At 40.7% G+C, this 17,917-nt stretch overlaps 2 protein-coding genes across 2 annotated transcripts in view; one reads left to right on the forward strand and one right to left on the reverse strand.

Moving 5' to 3' along the window:
* The window catches only part of aldh1l2 (aldehyde dehydrogenase 1 family, member L2), a 43,891-nt gene extending 30,208 nt beyond the window's left edge, over positions 1–13,683 (forward strand). Inside the window, exons 15-23 of the mRNA XM_067254106.1 lie at positions 61–166; positions 10,557–10,644; positions 10,771–10,864; positions 10,979–11,078; positions 11,206–11,304; positions 11,498–11,663; positions 12,116–12,221; positions 12,521–12,720; positions 12,815–13,683. Of these exons, the coding sequence (XP_067110207.1) occupies positions 61–166; positions 10,557–10,644; positions 10,771–10,864; positions 10,979–11,078; positions 11,206–11,304; positions 11,498–11,663; positions 12,116–12,221; positions 12,521–12,720; positions 12,815–12,870 (1,015 nt within the window). The 3' untranslated portion in view covers positions 12,871–13,683. The remainder of the gene's footprint in view (positions 1–60; positions 167–10,556; positions 10,645–10,770; positions 10,865–10,978; positions 11,079–11,205; positions 11,305–11,497; positions 11,664–12,115; positions 12,222–12,520; positions 12,721–12,814) is intronic.
* A 600-nt stretch (positions 13,684–14,283) lies between these two features.
* Positions 14,284–16,060, reverse strand: nopchap1 (NOP protein chaperone 1). Its single transcript, XM_067254107.1, has 4 exons — positions 15,926–16,060; positions 15,660–15,737; positions 15,370–15,503; positions 14,284–15,156 (listed from the first exon to the last, which is right to left on the reverse strand). Exons 1-4 carry the CDS (start codon positions 16,023–16,025, stop codon positions 14,980–14,982), a joined length of 489 nt encoding a protein of 162 aa, XP_067110208.1. The 5' UTR covers positions 16,026–16,060; the 3' UTR covers positions 14,284–14,979.
* Between the last annotated feature and the right edge of the window lie 1,857 nt (positions 16,061–17,917).

A 17,917-nucleotide genomic window follows, 5' to 3' on the forward strand; every position in this document is an offset into this window, starting at 1 on the left:
ATAGTATTACTGTATCGGCAATAGTAGCATTTATGTGGGAGTGCATTTATTCCGCGCCAGGGTGTGTGCCATCGTCATCCCCTGGAACTACCCGCTCATGATGTTGGCATGGAAGAGTGCTGCCTGCCTCGCAGCTGGAAACACACTGGTGCTAAAACCTGCGCAGGTGAGCACACACACACCTACATGAGTCTGGATCACGTTCTGCAAATTAAATCGTGTTAAAATAGCCTATCTGCTGTAGCACATAGCTGAGGCACCTGAATGAGTGTTATAGGTGTTATGTAGCTCGTCAGCATCGCTACCTCCCACACTATCCCACAGCGAGGCTCAATCTCAGGTTCTATGACTCACTCACGCAACAACCCCATTTCATAAATACCGCATCAGCCAGCTACGCCTCCAAAAAGATGTCAGTTTGATGGTGGGGGTGGGCGTGATTGAGGTTTCACCAATCTCGGTTACATGCTCATCAGATGCCTTCCCTGGTGTTAACCCAGAGGAGTATCTAAAGAGGTCCCTGTATATATAAGACAACAATCCAACAAGTCACCATCTAGGTTTTAGGATGCATGGCTAATAGGCAGCTACAGCAACTAGAGAGGGTACAATTTCTGGGGAAATTGTAGGGTGTGCTTGCTTGCGTCGGTTGCACAGGGGTCCGTTTTTGAATGACATTTTTACAACTGATATTGCTGTATATTTTATATAAAAATTAGTGGTGGGCATAGATTAATTTTTAATTATAGACTTAAAAAAAATTTAAGTCTATAATAATGACTAAAAGTAAGTCTTTGAGAACGGGTTTCTCAAGCCAGGTGGCGCATTAGACCAGGAGCTCATCTCCTGTTTCCAAAATGCATCACAAACTGCTTGAGAAAGCTGTTCTACTATGATAATTGGTGATGAAAATAAATTATGTTCAATAAGATGTACTTGTGTTTATTAACTGTTTATTAGATTAGTTAGCTTGGCTGATAGAGCTGTGCTGACGGGCTTGCCTCGGTTGCACCCAAACATCGTAGTTTGACGACGACTCTTCCCCTGCGCTACATCAGTGCTTGGCCCGGCATCTCCCGCATTAGCTAAGGGATGCTTTGCGTTTAGGTGGTATTTGAGACTGTAAGAACTCCTACAGTAAACTTATTCCGCATAGCACAAGGTGCAAACAACCTTAGTCTTGTCGATGTTTCCATTGGGAAGCTTCTTAAAAATACATTTTCCCTGAAGCAAATCAGGCGGCTTCAAAGCTGCATCCATGTTAGCACGTCACGTTTGATGTGATAATTTCATACACAAGACATACACAGGTTCGAAGACTCGTTCTCGCCCCCTACAGTGGAATTCGGCTAGGTATACATCCGCGCTAAAATATCAAGGTGAAAGTCATCATAGCTTGCGTAATATAGACCCAGCTCCCAACCCAACTTTGAGAATAGATTAACGGCGATATTTCTTTTATCGCCGATGAGTCGCAGCGCGTTAACGCGTGTTAACGCCGATAACGGCCCACCACTAATAAAAATGCATACTTATTATTTATAAAGATTACATAGATTTAAAAGCATATTTTTTTGCCGCTCATTTACAACTGAAAATACGAGTGAAGTGTAGAATGAAATAGATGTCTTCTCATTTCCCCTGCAAGGCAGAGGGGCAGCCTCATCGTTCAATCAAAATGAATAAATTTGGCAGACCAGTGTAAAAATTGACCTAATCTCTATGACTTAAGCATCCTTTTAAGTTTTTCCCTTATCGTGATATTTTCAGGCATTTAGCCTACTCATTGCCTTCATTCATTAATAAAGAACCCACTTTGAAGATTATTCTACGACGTTACCGGCAGTAGAAGATGGAATCGTGATTCAAACAGTACCATCTACTAACTGAAAATATGCCCCCCAAAACGTAAATAAGCTTGACATTTATTTAGTGGAAAATCGCTCATTCATAAAAAGCTCACTGGTAGCGATCATTGTCAGTAACAACGCAAAATGCGATATAGCCCTGTGTGGAGAAGCTGCCCCGGTAAATTGTACTACTACGGTACAGTACTAGACTACTGCTGTGTTCGTCTTGGTACCGATTGCGTTGGTTGAATTGGATTTAACGTTCCGTTGTACGGTTTAGGCTGGAAGTATGCAGTATGGAAGTATGCATCATAGACCACTGTAGTATGTGTTTCCCGGGCAACAGAGGCTAATGTCATGATGTTAACCCTTACAAAAAAGAAGTATATTAAAGTATACTATAAGTATACTAAAATATGGATAGTACACTTTTAGTTCACTTTTGATATACTTTTAAGGAGTATACTTAGAAAATAGTTCACTTTTGATATACTTTTAAGTATGCTTTGAAAATAGTTCACTTTTGATATACTTTTAAGAAGTATACTTAGATAATAGTGAACTTTTGATGTACTTTTAAGTATGCTTTGAAAATAGTTCACTTTTGATATACTTTTAAGAAGTATGCTTCGAAACAGAAAATTGTATACATTTCTTCTGGAGTAAGATGTACGTTTTCTATTATTATACAGCAAAAACAGTCAAAATAATTAAGTAGGCCTACATTACAGGTTAAATTCTTTAGATCCATCTCATTCAAATTATTGATGTCTAGGAAAATCTATTATGCATTGCACATTGAATTTTCTTTCGTACTGAAGCTGTAACCTTAATTACTGCCAAAACATTTTGAAGCCCTATACTCTTATACTAATAATTATCAATTAGTATTAATGGAAAAAACGAAAAAGCTACTTGAGAAAGAAGCAGATAAAAGGGTTGCATTGTGCATTTGAAGGTTATACTGTCAAACTGACTGAAGAACGAAATAAGGACTTGAAAAAATGAATATAGCATTGCTCATTGGCTGGTCAATTCCCATGATGCAAGGCGGTAAATAATGTAAAAATTTGCAGATAAGTTTGCCGTTTGTTCGAAATACAAATGTAACTTCATGAATTTAGTTTTTTTAATGTGTCTGCTTAGAATGTAGTGTTTTGTTGCGTGGTAATTGTCATTGTTGTGCCGGTTTACCATTGTAACCATGAGTTAAATGTGTGTTACGTTTCATAAGAAGAGCTGGATTATTTCTACATGTGTATACACAACAATTAGCTTCTTTCAGCTAAGGATCTCCGGTGTCACTTGGCATAGGTCCCCGTTATCGCCAAGTGACGCAAGATCAGCGACGTGTGAAGGGCAAACATTTAAATATATTAGTAAATCAGAGTAAATTGACATATATAAAGTTTACTTCTTGATGTTAGTTATGGGAAGTTCGGATCATTTTACTGATTTGGTTCTTTGAATCTCGTTCAGTAAAATGAAAGAATCTTTTTTCGAGTCATTCGTTTCGTATCATATTCTCATGTAGGTTAGTGCATGACATGTGCACAAGCAGATACTATTTTAAAAGAAATTCCTGCATTAAAATAATGTATCATGACAGTTTGTATGATTTGGTCATTTATTATCACACTAGCATTTAATTATCATGGCAAACAATTACACTGCACTAAACTGTAAGTGTAAAGTGAAAATAACAAAACCAGTCAGTATGATGACTTGAGCGAATATCATTCACATTTTACTAAAACAGCGGCCACGCGAAAGGGAATGAGGAAACTGTTTCCTCTACTAAAAAATACAATGCGGGTCACGTGAAAAATGATCCAAAGACTCGTAGAAAGACCGAGTCGGGAAATGAACGAATCGTTCGTTTCCTCTAGCTACCACTACAGAGCCTATGCAGGTCACGTGAAAAATGATCCAAAGACTCGTAGAAAGACCGAGTCGGGAAATGAACGAATCGTTCATTTCCTCTAGTTACCACTACAGAGCCTATGCAGGTCACGTGAAAAATGATCCAAAGACTCGTAGAAAGACCGAGTCGGGAAATGAACGAATCGTTCCCTCTAGCGTTTCCTCGAGCTACCACTACAGAGCCTATGCAGGTCACGTGAAAAATGATCCAAAGACTCGTACCCGAAGACCGAGTTGGGAAATGAACGAATTATTATATATATAGTTTACTTGGACGAGCCTATGCAACAGTCCCGATGCGCGGCCACGAGAAAATGAACGAATCACTCTTTGAGAGGACTCGTTACTCCCTCCTCCTTGTAAGGATTTGCTCAAAATGAACGAATCGTTCACGAACGACACATCACTACTTGACGTGCTTACATTAATTGAAAGTGCACTTGAAAGTATTGCAAAGTATACTTTGAGGTACTTTAGGAAGTATACTTCATGAACTGAAAGTGCACTACACAGGTTACTTTAGAGTATTCAAAAGTAAACCCGAAATACACTATAAGTGTACTTCAAAGTGTACTAAATGACCTAAACAGTGGGCCAATTCAGTTTACTTAGTACAAAAATAGTATAGAAATAAGTACACTGCTAGTATACTCTTAAGTACCATGATAATAGTATACTTTTTATACTAAGTATACTTACAAAATAAACTTGAAGTATACTTCTTTTTTGTAAGGGAATACTTCAGTGAAATTGTAGACTACTGTTTCCGAAAGTAGATCTACTTCCTTAATATTATCAGCTTATATTGTACATTACACATTACAATTGTGTGTCATATCACAAAGTAAAATTTGTAAATAGTTATCACCCTGGCCTCTTTGCTTGTGGCGTTTCTGCAGCTGCCTTGCAGTAAAGCAGTTAGCTTAGTTATCTCCCAGAAGTTAACGAGCTGCTAAACTAATGTTCTGCTAGAGGTAGTCACGCGAGTTTTCGTGACGTAAGTAGCGTCATTGACTGTGGCTAGCAAGTTAGCCACCGTTAGCTTCACTTTTCGCCACAAAAACTTAATTGCTACTTAAACCGTGCAACGCAACGTAAATCCCAATAGAAGCAACTCAATCGCTACCAAGATGAACCTTTTGACACCTAGGTTGTTTATGTAGGCCAAATATTGGCCTACATAAACAAATTGAGTTTTAGGGGGGCAAAAAGAATAATAATAATAAATATAGCAAGCAGCAATGGCGGATTCCTCCTAACATTGCCAACCATTGAAAAATGTATATTCTTCACAAATTGTCACTGTATAGAAAAATCCATGCTGTAGACTTACCAATGGGATACCAAATCTGAAATGCAATACCATCAAGATCCACAAGGGCTTTTATTTCAAGCCAAGAAGTGAAGGGAGGGGGCTTGGTGAGCTAGACCCCGAAGCCATTTGTTTTGAGAATAATGGCTGGCTTATGAAGTTATTGGCTGGCTAGCCAGCTCAGCCAAAACCTAAATGACTGCTGCAGCCGCCAAAATGTTAATAGCTACAAATGGCTGAAGCTGCCACTTCATGTCTACAGATGTGTATGTTATACTGATTTACTAGATCTCAATATTTCCAAGTTCTAAAAGAGTACAAAAATATCGATAAAACACTAGTCCTGACAACGACAATCGGCATTCTAGTCCTGACAAAACGGCATTCTTACTTCCAAAAACTGAAGATCTAACAAAAGTCTGAGTATCCAAAGTAGAAATTAGGAAAGTATGTGAGAACAACACAATGACCTTTTCTAGTTGTTTCCGACATTTTAGCTCAAGGCCGAAATATGCTTCTGCGTCTCCATTTACGGAAGGGCGAGCGCACGGATACGCACGGATACGGACGGATATACTTTGTTTATGGTTCTCCGTAGGCTGTGGGTGCTGAAAACAATTCACCGCCTGAAGAGTAGGTGGCGCAACGGTTTTTTGTAAGTCGTCGTCAAGTGTTTATTTACCTAGGTTATCGAGAAGTCGGAGCAAATTTACAAATTAGCCGTTTCATCAATAAAATACGCACATTTTCAGCAACTACACTGCCCATTTCTCGTCACATTTTAATTCAGATGCTGATTTACATGTACTGTTTAGCTGAAATATGAATTCTAAAAACTTACAGCAATGGCGGTCAAAGGATTCTGTTCGTCCTGTTTATCACCCTGCCCCCGCCCCTGACGCAAGCGGTTCTTAATACTGACCAATCACAGCCAAGGGGTTCTCCGTAGCTCTCCGAAATTACAACGGACAGTTAGAAAATTCAGGAGGTGCACGTCAAGGTGTCCGAGGGCTGACGGAGAGTTCGTAGAGGGCGTTCCACGGAGACGAGGGCGTTCCCATGTGTCTGTTTTTCGAAAAACGCAGAAGCATATATCGGCCTTCAGCGTGAGAGAAAAATGCATTGCTTCTTTTAGTGTCTATGTCTATGATCATCACTATGGGAAAACGCGCAATTTTAATTGGTCATCAATTCACTGTGAGTCCTGTGTATCATAGCAACAAGCACAAGACTGTGAGAGAAAGCCTTGTATCTTTGTGCATCAGGGCGTGGCCTGTAGCGTCAACTATGGGTGATATTGGGCCATTTGTGGTGTGGTAGTTACTCTTGGCCTATACTATCAATGTTTTAGGGTTTTGAGAACTTTTTATCATTGCATACAAAATCGGAAATGCAATACCATCAAGATCCACATGGGCCTTTGCTAAAGACCAAGCAATGAGTGGGGGCTTGGTCAGCCCACACTCTCCAGTAATGTTGTGTTTGTGTCTCGCCAAGCTTGCGCGTGTGTCAAGGGAAAGGCTGAGTGTGTGAGAATGTGGAGCGTGCGCGCGCTGAGGAGCTGTACCAGACAAACGGTTGTGAAAATCAAAAATCTGTTGAATACATGAGTGAGGGTTGCTCTGACGATGATGTGGGCCAATTCTGGGGAAGTTTGGACCAGAATTGAATGAGGAGTAGCAAAGAAACTTTTATTATACCGAAAAATCCAATATGGCGGCCGTTATAGGTTCTTGAGGCTTTTTTGTTCCTCATGAGAAATAAGGCATATCTAATGAAGTTCAGAATTTTGGGACAAATGGGATGCAAATGGCATCACTTTGAATATAGGCAAATTGGGGCATGGTTGTAGAGGTTTAACCTTTTAAGGAGTGAGTTCTAAATATTACCGACGCTTCCACCAGAGTGAGTTATTTTTCCAAAACGGAAACTAGCTAGTTTTAGTTAGCTTCCGTTACCTAGCAATCTAGCATAATACTCGTAGCAATGCTACTACCTGCTAGTGTTACTTGTTAGCCTCCTAATTGTAAATTTTGAAGCCATACTATAGCGTTTTTCATATAGTTTTTGTCTATCGGAAAATAGTCGGTTGGAATGTTCCGAATCACACGTGTGACGGTACTCTGTGGGGCCCGCTTTCGAACGATCACATATGTGTGACGCTACTCCTTATCGGGTTAAAAGGCTACCTCTGCCTAGACTGACATGCACCAACTCAGAGCATTGAGTTTCACATCCTCCTTATTGTACTCACTCTTATTCCCATAGCTATTGTTGTCGCAAACAAGCATAACTACATGTGGCCTACACACCAAACCACATTTTTAGTCAATTGGAGTCATGGTTCATAAGAAGATATTTGTACGTTTTCAAAATGTTCACCGTACATGGTGGACTGTATGGGTAACCACTGTATAGTTTCCCATTATAAATAAGGCATGTATAGTTTCCGACATTTTAGACTGATGGGGTGGAAATGCCATCACTTTGAAAATTGACAATTGGGGTGTGGCCGTAGCGCCACCTATGGGTAATGCTGGGTCATTTGTGGTGTGGTAGTTACTCATGGCCTATACTATCAGTTTCAGGATTTGGAGAACTTTTTCTAAAATGCATTACCATCAAGATCCACAAGGGCCTTCACTTAAAGCCAAGGAATGAGTGGGGGCTTGGTCAGCCCACAATTGCCTGAAATGTTGTCTATGCGTCTCGCCAAGCTTGCGTGTGTGTCAAGGGAAAGGCTGAGTGTGTGAGAATGTGGAGCGTGCGCGCTGAAGAGCAGGGGAGACATTTCATTGGAAATTTCCCTAGCAATTAGCCAAGCATGCATGTTTCAAATATTCACAAAAAATCGACTTTTCATCTTACAGTCAACTTTTTCTCAGATTTGTGTACTAAACATTCTCAAGAGTCTTCATATGAACTTGTGATTGAATCAGAGTATCAGTTTTTGGCCGGCGGATGTGTAAAGCATTATTTTAGCGTCAGCGATAAATTTGATTTGCTTTATATTAATCATTTTTGGAGATATGAAGATGCCTTTGCACATGGTAACATGTTGTAGTGTCTTCCACATGACATACCACGTTTGGTGTTGATATCTTAAAGATTTGCTGAGATTTGACCCAACTTCCTGTTTGGTTGCTTTGTTGCCAATTTTGATTGGCTGTACCGGACAAACGGTTTTGAAAATCAAAAACCTTTTGATAACTTCTGTGAGTGTTGCTCTGACGATGATGGTTGCCAATTATGGAGAAGATTGGAAAAGGATTGTAGGAGGAGTAGGCTTTCAAAGGTTTTTGATAAAACCGGAAATGGCGGAAAATCTATATAACCAGAAATTGACGTCATAAGGTGCGTTGAACTCCCCTTGATCCAGGGAATCCAATGGTACCTCATTTTTGAAGTCATACGGTTCAAAAGTTGCGTGTGTACATACAAGTCAAACTTTGACCCATTGGTGGCGCAAGAGTGGTCTAATGGGATACATGAAACTTGGTGTAGGTATAGAAGGAACTGTCCTTAATGATTGTGCCAAATTTCACAAAAGGTTATCGAAGGGTTCTAGGGGCTGCCGTTGACTCCCATGGAACTAGAATAATAATAAAACTAACAATAACAAAAGGTTTCCTCCTTACGGACAAATCCTAATAAAACTAACAATAACAATAGGTTTCCTCCTTACGGATGAATCCAAAATAATAATAAAACTAACAATAACAGTAGGTTTCCTCCTAACGGAGGAATCCTAATAATAACTAGAAAGTGCATTTCCTGCAGAAAATGCGTTGGAATGTTGAAAGCTGAAATTATTCTTTTTAAATTGCTGAAAATACAGAAATGAGAAAATACCCTCAAGCTGAAATGAATTTCAAAAATGTGTGAGGCACACAAAAGAAGCAGTGTGCCAACTGAACTGCATCATCTAACAATGCTAAAAGCTGAAATACAATGCGGGAGAAGCTGAAAGCTGAACTGTTAAACTGTAGAAGTAGTAGAAGTAGAATATTCGTTTTAGTAGCTGAAATTATAGTGCTCGTAGTCTTTTAATGAGACGAGTTGACAGAATAGCTCTGTTTTATGACTCCACTAATCAGCTAATACCAATCACTTGTGTAAGAGACTGAGTGGCGTGTCTGTGTGGTTGCCACGGTGATAGTGCAGCTATGATTGCTAACGCGCTGAGGGCGAGAGAATAACAGAAATGTACCTAGAATCCACACCTTACCACTTAAACAAGTTAACCTAGACGCAAAACTATACGTCCAATCCCCAAAATAATATTTTCCGAGACCCAAGACTCTGCCGAAACCATAGATATCCTTTATACGTCTGTGCGGTCAGAAATACGACTCTACCGGCAGTTTCAAAAACGTATTCCTTCTGTTTTCCTGGTGCGTGTCTGTTTGGTTGCCACGGTGATGGCGCAGCTGTGATCGCTAAAGGCCGATATATGCTTCTGCATTTTTCGAAAAACGGACACATGGGAACGCCCTCGTCTCCGTGGAACGCCCTCTACGAGTTCTCCGTCAGCCCTCGGAGAGCTCGACGTGCACCTCCTGAATTTTCTAACTATCCGTCGTAATTTCGGAGAGCGACGGAGAGCTACAGAGACCCCCTTGGCTGAAAAGATATAGCAGTCATAGCCTGAAACTGCTAAATTTTTTGATAGCTGAACGGTTTTAATAGCTGAAGATTTGAAGGCGCTGAAAGGTGTCGTGGAAGAAATATGCTTAAAAATATATATAATATATATGTGAGAGAACAAAGGTTGTGCCCTTGCCGAAGGCAAAGCACACCCAATAACATTTATTTTAGGCTGGTGTAGAAGTATTTTTGTGAGTGTAATTTGCATATAGATCAGTGAAAACTTGTCAGATGTGTGAAAATTATTAGCTAAAACCCGAGGCAAAACTAAAACACAACAAATTTGACTGCATTAGACCGTGGGTGGTATTCAACACAATATTCAGCACAGTTGAATCTTTCACAGTTTGGACCAGGATGATCTCATTCAGGCAGTTTGATGATAGCACAATTCAAAATACACCATTGGTGTATTTTGAAATTAGTCAATCACATTATACTGATAACACTGCAAAAATCCAAATCTAAGTGCAGAAATATTAGTAATGAGCTTGTTTATGCTTAAAATAAGTATATTTGGGTGCCAGTGCAGACAATATTTCTTAAAATCTTAAAATGTTGTTTCACTCAATAGTGAACAACTTGTCACTAGATAAGCCTTTATACTAAAAACAAGTCCAAAACAAAGGATTTTATATCTAAGAACAAGATTATCATCACACTCAGATGTACAGTTTCTGCAGAGAAGACCATTCTCAACGTATCAATAAATGTTTCTTAAAAATAAGAAATTATTGAAAAAACAACAAGATCCATATTAATTATTTGCTTCCAACTTGTATCTCCTCAAACATAAAATAAAAGTATCTCATCCTGTCTGGCAGGTGACTCCCTTGACTGCGTTGAAGTTCGCTGAGCTGACAGTGAAGGCCTGTATTCCCAAAGGTGTCATCAACATAGTTCCCGGATCAGGTAACAGCATGGATGAAATGTGTTGGAAAGGACTGAAGCTGTCTATGCTCTGTGGGAGTATACATGAGATAGATATTCCATTCTTCTTTCTTTCCTCTCCTTGTCTTTCTCCATTGTCTCTTCCAGGGGGGTTGGTGGGCCAACGTCTCTCAGATCACCCTGACATCCGTAAACTAGGCTTTACAGGTTCCACGCCCATCGGCAAACAGATCATGAAGAGGTACAATGCAGAAGAGGGGCCAGGTTGGCTGGGGGTGCACCTGTGTCGGATTGGTTAATGTGACATGTCCGTCAGTCTGATTCCCCACCTGATGCGTGTCACTTCCTGTTGCAGCTGCGCTGTAAGTAACTTGAAGAAGGTGTCTCTGGAACTTGGGGGAAAGTCTCCACTTATCATCTTTGCCGACTGTGATATGGACAAGGCCGTACGCATGGTGAGAGATTCAGACGCGGGACACAAAAAATTGGGGATGATAAATCACGTCTGTTTTCTCTCTTCATTTTACCATGTTTTTTCCCGCCTTTTTTATCTTTGCCCTCCTAACCCCTCCCTCTCTTCAGGGTATGAGCTCTGTTTTTTTCAATAAAGGGGAGAACTGCATCGCAGCTGGTCGCCTGTTTGTGGAGGAGTCCATTCATGACAAGTACATCAGTAGAGTGGTATGTCATTCTTCAAAACATTTCAGAATCGTCTAACTCCTTGCCCAATATGCCTATAGCTGCTAATCTACTCCTCCTCCTCACCCCTCTACTTTCTCCTCTGCTTAACACTCTTCCTCTGGGCTGCCACTTTTTTCTCTTTCTTTCTCTCTCCTCGCCGCATCATTCCCTCTCCTTCTCTTTCCCCTGCCAGGTGGAGGAGATCAAGAAGATGAAGATCGGGGATCCTCTGGACCGCTCTACGGACCATGGGCCCCAGAACCACAAGGCCCACATGGACAAGCTGGTGGAGTACTGTGAAGTGGGCCTGAAAGAGGGTGCCACACTGGTGTGCGGGGGTCACCAAGTAGACAGACCAGGTACTCAGGAGGGGGAGAGTCTAAAACAGTCAATAGAGATTTTACAGTATAGACACATGAAGAAATATAAGCAGACGCAAGTGACATCTGTGTGGCAGAAATACAGGACCACATTAGCTTTGTCTGTGCTGGGTCACCGTGTCTGGAATGTTCCAGATTCAAGTTGTATGATGGAGAGAACCCTCAGCCAGCCCACAGACTGTATTATCTCTAACATGTAAAGACCTTCAAGAAAAAATACTTAATTTCTCTCTTCCAATGCTCTAGTCAGACAACAAAACCAGTCACCTTATGCTAACCCCTACAAGCACACTATTTGCTACAATTTGACATCCTAGTGTGCTGTTATTGAAGACATTGTGCAGCACTGTGGGGGTTATTATGACTTAAATCCACAAGAATGTGCAGTGTCAGCTGATGTTAGAGTCGTTTTCCCATCGTGGTTGCTCCAGGGTTCTTCATGGAGCCCACGGTGTTTACAGACGTTGAGGACCACATGTTCATCGCCAAAGAGGAGTCCTTCGGTCCCATCATGGTGGTGTCCAAGTTCAAAGAAGGGTATGTGGTTTGTCTACATGTGAAAGCCCTTTTTTGAAAACTATGAAGAGAGAAATTCACTCCTTCCTTCTCTCTTTGCATCCTCTAATAGATGTAGTAGTAAGGCAGTTCATTTGTGACAAGACAAGAGACTGTCATTAGACTAACTCTTGTTCAACTAGCATTCTCACCTAACAGATGCTACTGCAAGGGTGTTATAGTATCATTAAGACTTTGACAAGCATGCATATGCCCCTTTCTAAACCCCACCACACTCTTCCACCCACCGTTGTAACCCTTCCCGACCCTCCCAACCACAGGGATGTGGACGGCGTGCTTCGGAGGGCCAACGACACAGAGTTTGGCCTTGCGTCCGGCGTGTTCACACGTGACATCAGCAAGGCCATGTATGTGAGTGAGAAGCTAGAGGCAGGGACTGTGTTCGTCAACACGTACAACAAGACCGACGTGGCCGCGCCGTTCGGCGGTTTCAAACAGTCAGGCTTTGGCAAAGACCTCGGTGAGTTTGGGGCCGACAGAGTGGGATAAGTACAGAACAGGAGAGGTATGAAAGGGTTGACTCTCATTGTCTTTTCTCTTCCTTGTCCCCATAGGAGAGGATGCTCTTCTGGAATACCTTAGGACCAAAGCAGTGACTGTGGAGTACTGAGCCAGCACCACCCTTCCTAACAAACCAACCCTCAACTGACCAGGCCACCCAATACTAAGCACAGCTACAGCTTTTGCTCACAACAACAGATGTGAGGCAGGGGAGAGTTGTCACAGCCCTCCGGTACTGTACGTGCCTACAGTTTCTAAAATTATGCATGGGAACTCACATTACAGACACACAAGGTTTTCCTTGACTTACAAAACAGAAACTGCATACCGTATGAAACCCAGAGGCAGATTTTAGTGTCCGTGATGGGAACCACGGTGAATTCTAAAAGATCAGCTCCTTAACGTTTTCAAGGTTTAATTTCTCGAGTTGTTTTTACAGAGCACTTGAGGCAAACCAAGCCTAAAACTTGCAGCATTTTTTTGCCGTTGTAGTTACATCTTTTCATTGTAGCTCACACAGGCTAACTGGGTTTTGGCGCTTCATCAAAGCTGCTGGTACCGTTATTTTGCTGAATACATTTGCAAATCTTTTTCAAAATTTCGTTTATTTGTAAATATTTTATTACAGAAGAGGAAATGAACTGTTATATATTTTGACATTGTATTCAGTCATACTATCAGACCATTTGTTTTAAAGCACACCAACCTAGTTTTATGGGGTTTTACGTTTTGTAATATATTAAAAAGAAACTAACAGAGAAATCCTATGAAATCCTATGTTTCGATCATCTGTGCCATTGTTTGTTAAGCACTTGGCGAATCTGTACAAAAAAGGGAGACTCTTGTTCCACACACTCAGCACCTATCTGTCAGTGTTCACTTTGAAATGAGCATTGGTGAATAAATTATCGTCTCTTTCAAAGTTGCTCTTGTTTCCTTGGTGATGACCTCTGCACGGGTTGTTGTATTTGCCAAACTACAAAAAAATGATGCCCGTCCTTTTACCCCTCCTCTAATGGAAGAGGGGTAAACTGGACATTATTAACCAAATACACTGGAAGTGCAGTTATTTGACTCAATAGGTTAGATCAGAGCAGGAATGGTCAAAGTAAAGAAATTAAATGTATACTTTGCAAATGAATGAAGTCAATTACAAGGCGAACATGTTACAAAATGAAGGTTTCAATCTTACCTGCTGTACCCTGATTGTAAATCAGAGAGCAAGTACAAGCGGAGAAATGACTGTACACACAACCCAGAACAATGCTCCATATTACCTTTTATACCCAGCTATTATATGTAAGAATAATCAGACCACATATGGAACCTTGCTTATCAACATATGACTACCAATGCAACAGTAAGTCACATAATGAGGTGGGAGGATCATCAAGCAAAGACTCCGTCCAGCAACTGTCAGATGAAGGTGGGGACAGGATATTTCCCAGCCTACACCTCCATGTTTGTTCATCTTCAATCATTTAATCCTAGACTACCATACCAAGCACACATAAATAAACAATTCAGGATTCTAATAATTTTATAATGAAGTACAACAATATTCAACAAAACTGGAGTTGAGAGATCAAGCATCATCAAGTTACTCATGAATTTACAAAACCCACAATGTAATGCAGATGATGCTAAAGGCTTTCATCCATTTTCACAAGGCACAGGTGATTGATAAAAAAGAAAATCTGGATTCCTTAAATGGCTTTGCCCCATTATCTATGCAACTTTTTATTACAAAATATCCTGTCGTTTTGAAACATACAGTACAGCTCAATTCTGTATCCCCTAAAATAATCAAATACATCCTAGGTTCAGCAGTCTCACAAGATTAACTGAGGGGCAACATACATGATCATAGATGCTTTTAGGTCCTATCACAATCACCAACACAATTCATTCTAAAATACTATAATAACTTTAGTTTTTGCTTAAATTATATTTGTCTCATAAAAAAAAAAAGGTATGTCCTCATGGAACATTCTGATGTTTGTGTTCCCACTATAATTGCAATCCAAATCCAGCAAGTCTCTTTGGTGTTTCCATTATAACTCCAAAATAAGGTCTGCAATGTAGGATCCATCAATATGATCTCAACTGCAGGTCCAGTTAGTCGTAACCAGCTCATATACCAGGAGTTGACTGAGTGAACTGATCTCCCAACAGTTGATCAACGTTAAAGTTAAAGTTCCCAAATGGCCATAAAGACCTAATTCTCCAGATTCTCCAGCACTTGGATGTTGACTTTTCTGTTCCTCTGGCTGTTGCTGGGCAGTTTAAGGCTTTCTTCAGTCAACTCACTCACCTCATCAGAATCTGATTCGCCGGTCTGTGAGGAATCCTCAGAATCATTATCCGAACCACTCAGCTCTACCACTGCTACATCCTGAAAGAGAAAAATAATTAGTAGAGGGGAGAGAAGAGAACAATTTGGAGTGACAAAATGATGGCGAATAAACCGAATTCTGATGATCTACTAGTTTATACTGAATGGTAACTAGATGGGAGTTCAGACATAGAAGCTTGACTTGCTACTCAACCTTCTAGTACAAAAGGTATTTCACGTAGCATATTTGTATGGTAACCACTCTGGACTCACCATTTCTATGATCTTCTCGCTCTCCTCCACACTCTCTATGTCAAAGTGGCCAGGAGGACACTGCTCCATCGCCCGTTTCAACTTATTATTGGCCTGGGCCATTTGCGGCAGGAAGCTCTCAAGCCTATCCAGCACTGAAAACACAATCGTTATTAACTAAAAACACCCCCGAAAATTGTCATTATATAATTTTCAAAGTACAGTCAATAGATCACAAATGTACATAGCTATGAGTGTAGATAGAGAATACATGCATTGGAACACAATTAAGTAAAGAGGAGCAAACTCACCGCTACTTCTTGGGATCCTCTCGGTCTGCAAAGTGGTGCCAATCTTTGAAGATTTGAGAAGAAGCTTGTCGTGGAGACCTGTTCAGAGATAAAAGGTACGGTAAGCGAAGATCCCGTTAACATAAATAAGATAACCTGCCTTGAACACATCAATACACCATGTCTTCCATTGATACGCTGAAAGACTAGCTAGCTAGCTAACTAGTTGCGGCAGGGTAAATAAGAGCATTTACAAAGACATCTTGAAGGAAAGACACGTTTCGAACCTCTGCCGTTGGCAAAAGAGAGCAAATCTTGTGATTCAGATTTCTTAATATTAAAATCCAATTCCATTTTTGTCGTTGTAGGATTATTTCGCTGCGACATGCGTCTTTCTGATGCTTTGTTGATTCCGGATGTTTCCGGTTGTTTTATTCACCAATGTATCCGGGTGAAAGGTCAATAGGCTACAGTGCGTTCGGCTTGAAACTGTAACAAAAAAAAAAATGTGTGAGATTTACGCGTGAAGGTCGAATAAATTAACAATCATTAATATCTTGATTGATGATATTGTGTGGATCAGAGCCGCCGGCACACGTGTGGCGAGCATGCATTTGCCCCACTACTTTTAAAAGTAAAGTAAAGTAGTGGGGCCCACCACTTTTGACTCAGTGGAGTATGGAGTGCATTTAATGTACCGTATTTCTTTGATTAAACGCCGACCTCAAATAAACGCTGCCCTCAAATAAACGCCTCACCAAAAATGATCATTGTGTAATAAACGCCGCCTCGATTAAACGCCGCAACCAAAAAAATGGTTATGTAATTAAATTAAAACAATGTATTTTTTACACTCACTGGCAGACTCAAGTGGCTTTCTTGCTACAGGTTTATTTGAATCTTCTTCTCCAAATCCACCGTGAAAACTAAACCCACAGTATAACGAGAAAATAAAGATCACATTAGCTTAACATGAACATACAATGACATGCGCAGCATGTAAATAATGTTCACCAAAGTAAAATACAGACACAAAACAACATAGGCTACATTGTTGGCTGCATGCTGTAGGCATAAGGCAGGGGTGTCCAAAGTCCGGCCCGCGGGCCGGACAGATTTCATACGGCCCGCAGCTTCGGTCTGATAATGTATTATTTATGGCCAGCTAGCACTGATAAATGAATCATAAAACTTTAAAATGCAATTCCTCCTTTTACCGCATGGTGGCAACACCACTATCTGCTGTGCCACCTTTCCTGCGAACCCTTCTCTGGTCATTTCTACAATGGCAACTGCAAGCAAAAAGAGGAAAGTTGACAGTGAGGGCCGCCGCTTTCAGGAGAGATGGGAATCTGAATATTTCGTCACTGAAAATCAAGGCAATTGTGTTAGCCTAATTTGTCAAGAGAAGGTTGCTGTGTTTAAGGAATTCAATGTAAAGAGACACTACCAGACAAAACATGCTAACGCATACGACAAGCTAACAGAAAGTGACAGTGCTGAAAAAGTGAAGCAACTCCAAGCTGCTCTGACATCACAACAGCGATTCTTCACGCGGACATGTGAATCAAATGAAAACATCACCAAAGCAAGCTACGAAGTGGCCATGTTAATAGCTAAACATGGCAAACCTTTTACAGAGGGTACATTTATCAAAGACTGTGCCATGAAAATGGAACAGAACATTTGCCTCGAGAAGAAGCAAGAATTATTAATGTTTGCCTGTCTCGTAACACTGTGGCACGGAGAATTGAGGACATATCGTCAGATATTTATATAGGGGGACAGGGGAGTGACTTTAGATTATTTTTCATTAGCCTGCGATGAAAGCACAGATGCATCTGACACTGCACAGCTACTGATTTTTTTTAAAGAGGAGTTGATGACGACATGAACCTAACAGAGGAGCTGCTTGACCTCCAAAGCCTTAAAGGCCAAACAAGAGGAACGGACTTATTTGTTGCTCTTTGTGCAGCTGTTGATGATATGACACTACCATGGAGTAAAGTTTGTGGGATTATTACCAATGGTGCGCCTGCCATGACTGGTGAACAAAGAGGATTGTACACACTTACCTGCAATAAAGTCAGCGAAGAAGGAGGTAACGCTATTAAACTCCACTGTATAATTCACCAGCAGGCTCTCTGTGCAAAACATCTCAAATATGATAATGTTATGAAACCGGTGCTAAAGGCAATCAATTGTATTTGCTCTAAAGCTCGATACCACCGACAGTTTCAGCAGTTCTTGCTTAATATCCAGGCTGAATACAGAGACAA

The sequence above is a fragment of the Osmerus mordax genome, chromosome 17 (assembly GCF_038355195.1).
Source record: "Osmerus mordax isolate fOsmMor3 chromosome 17, fOsmMor3.pri, whole genome shotgun sequence".
Lineage (NCBI taxonomy): Eukaryota > Metazoa > Chordata > Actinopteri > Osmeriformes > Osmeridae > Osmerus > Osmerus mordax.